Source organism: Aristolochia californica, unplaced genomic scaffold, assembly GCF_029961685.1.
Source record: "Aristolochia californica isolate CCGP_79_NKW_82.1479 unplaced genomic scaffold, dmAriCali1.0.hap1 SCAF_16, whole genome shotgun sequence".
Classification (NCBI taxonomy): Eukaryota; Viridiplantae; Streptophyta; class Magnoliopsida; order Piperales; family Aristolochiaceae; genus Aristolochia; species Aristolochia californica.
Genome location: NW_027181837.1, coordinates 4,272,940 through 4,275,965, shown reverse-complemented (window position 1 = coordinate 4,275,965; position 3,026 = coordinate 4,272,940). Strand labels below are relative to the sequence as shown.

At 34.1% G+C, this 3,026-nt stretch overlaps 1 protein-coding gene across 1 annotated transcript; it reads left to right on the top strand.

Moving 5' to 3' along the window:
* Positions 1–1,205: 1,205 nt before the first annotated feature.
* Positions 1,206–2,255, top strand: LOC137953599 (F-box/FBD/LRR-repeat protein At1g13570-like). Its single transcript, XM_068801037.1, has 2 exons — positions 1,206–2,120; positions 2,217–2,255. Exons 1-2 carry the CDS (start codon positions 1,206–1,208, stop codon positions 2,253–2,255), a joined length of 954 nt encoding a protein of 317 aa, XP_068657138.1.
* The last annotated feature ends 771 nt before the right edge of the window (positions 2,256–3,026 follow it).

Genomic DNA, 3,026 nt, shown 5'->3' with positions numbered 1-3,026 from the left:
CTATGCTTGCCTCTTTTTATCTTTTAATTAGTTTTTATGTGAACATAATCTTCTCTTTCCTCAAGCACTTTTAAATTGTTTTGGATTTCCTTAATTTGGTCCACTTACCCCAGGCTGCCTATATCACCAAGACATATAACATATCAAGTGGGACGTATTGGATATATGATCTCGTAGAGCCCTGAAAGATGATACATGTCTTATAAAGTGCAACACATGGTGCAGACAGTATGTATCAGATCAAATATTATTCGATATGTTACTGATACCAATACATACTCGATCTTACCCACTATATTAACTTTTTGATGTTTCCTTTTTGTAGCATCATATCTTTCCTAAAAAAACACATTTACCAAACTTAAGGTACTCTTGTTTGATGTTAGTTACACAAAATAATTGTGCATCAATTAGTAATGACAAACTTTATTTTGTAGTTGCTCTTTTCAACCTTATCCAATTTTCACATAAACAAAGTTATTTAAGGCACAAGAAATGGAAAATAGCCATAAAGCTGAAAATTAGTATCTTGAAACAAATTTATCCAGATGACATTTCTTCATAAATTGTTATATAAACCATTTTTATGTTGTTCTTATTTTTAATTTCTTATTTTATTATTATGTTAGATCCTGATACTTTAATTGTTGAATCTTAATATTTCCCAAATCAAGTAGAATTCTTGAACTTCTTGCTAATTTTTTTCCTTTGGTTTAAATTTATTGAAACATTTGTAACAGTCAGAAAAAAATATAAAAAAAATACAAATACAAAAGTCTTTATCCACGTAGAGTTATTTTTCTCTTGAATGCCATCTATTCCAAATAATGAAATGAAAAAAATGAAAAGCCCCTTATTTCTCCTACAATAGGTATCATTGAATATCAAAGCATTGTTCCACATGAACTGGGGTCGAGACTAATCATAGGTGGTAGTTGTGATTGGCATATGTAGAGCCTTTGAAACAAAAAGCAATGATTAATCTCGTTAATGGGATTCATTCATAATTAATCCCTAAGTGAACAAATAGACAAATTATTTCCTTCTAATGCAATTGATATATGTATAATTTTTTTGTCCAAAAAAAAAAGCTTTTGAATATATTTTTGCAATTTTTTTGTCCAAAAAATAGATTGACTAACACAATATTTTTTTTGTTATTTCAGGTCACAAATAGCAGTGCATAACAAACAAAAGGTCACTCAATGGACTTTCAGCGTAAAAGAACCTTCACTGAGAAGAAAGACAGTATTAGCAAGCTACCAGAAAATATTCTTCCATTGAACTGTGCAGTGAGGACTTCAATTCTATCTAGGCAATGGATAAACATGTGGAAACCCTTATGGATATACACAACTATTATAGACTTCAATGAGGAATTCACAACCAATTTAAAGAAGACAGATTATGTACAAGCTGTCCACCAACTTTTACAGCTCCATACTCTAGACAAGGTTAAGAAGTTTCGCATGTTCTTTTCTCCCGGAGACAGATACTCATTTGATCTCATAGAGTGGATTGAGTTTGTCAAAGTTAAAGGAGTTGGAGAGCTTGTGCTTGATTTGAGTGGAAGTGTAAGGCACTCCGACTCGACAGATGATGATGATATCAGGTGGGGGATGAATAAATTCAGAATGCCAAACTCTTTGTTCTCTTGTCTATCAATATCATCTCTCGACTTAACTTGGTGCATACTAAAGCCTCCGCATGATTTCAATGGTTTCAAAGCCCTTAGAAGTGTTGCTCTCTATGGTGTGACAATTAATGGTGTTCAATTAAGTGAGATAATTTGTGGGTCCCCTCTTCTCGAGGACTTAACTATGAGTTATTGCGACTCCCTGAAGTCAGTAAAGATTGATCATAATCAATTGATGAGATTAACACTGGAGTCATGTTTCGATGTTGAAGAGATGGAGATAAGAACGCCAAACTTGAAGAATCTTCAGTACAAGGGTCAAGTTTGTGACAAGCCTATATTCAATGATGTCTCCTCCATAAATGAAGCTACCCTACTGCTCACCCACGATAAGCTTGACTACGAGTTGCATCTTTGGCAGAATTTCTTGACGAAGCTCTCACATGTAAGCTCCCTATATGTTAAAGTCACAAGTACTTATCCGGTACGTTTCCATCTGCCAATTTCTGTTTTTGTGAAAATACATTTTCTGGTATGGTCAACCTGACTAGTTCCTTGTCTTTGATGCTCCTTGCTGAAGGGTCATGTGGACGACGTTCTTTTACATATTTGGAGTTGATCAAGCTAATATGTCTAAGTTTTTCAGTTACACCCTCTTGCCCTTTTCTCCTTCAGAAAAAAAAGATCTATATACAAGTGAACTTTTATAAATGTCCAAGTCACGTAATCATATATTTTTTCTGCTATTTTTTTACTTCCTGTTTCCACTAGCATGACATAAGAGGAGATAAATTTGGTTGTTTTCTTAAGAGGAACCCCTCATTGGTTGCTTGCTCAATTTATCACTTTTCCTCAACTGAACACTGGAGTCATACCCGTGATACAGAAGTAGTCAATGGAGCATCATTTTTCATCCGTTTTTCAAATATCTAAATACAACGATATAACTGAATGTCATATCACAAAGATGACTTTTGGTGCATTAGTCATGCAAATGTTTTACATTTTGTGGCAGCTAGAGCCCTCTTAAAGTTTTTTTCTAGTGCCAACATATAGGAATCTGACCCTTTAGTATTTAACCAAGGAGAGAATTTTTCTCAAAACTGGGATAGTGAAAATCTCTGCCTCTTCGTCACTCTTGCCTGATTGTGTGCATATGGCAAGTTGCAACTCTGCTGTATGGTGACTACAATGATTATGTTGTTAAATCCTCTTGAAGTTAACTATTTTTTACAGTATGCATTGCACGTTTCTTATATTCCCAGGTCCTCCAAGAACATGAAAATAGCAATTGTCATTGGTCAAACTACTGAAGCAAGGGCACTTATCTTCTAAAGGTGAAATGCATTCCTTGGACTTCTATTAAGTTCAGTTCACTTGTTTTGCTATT

Coding starts and splice junctions, on each gene's coding strand:
- LOC137953599 (XM_068801037.1), top strand. CDS start 1,206: ATGGACTTTCAGCGTAAAAGAACCTTCACTGAGAAGAAAGACAGTATT. Junction 2,121..2,216: donor AAGTCACAAGTACTTATCCG/GTACGTTTCCAT, acceptor TCCTTGCTGAAG/GGTCATGTGGACGACGTTCT.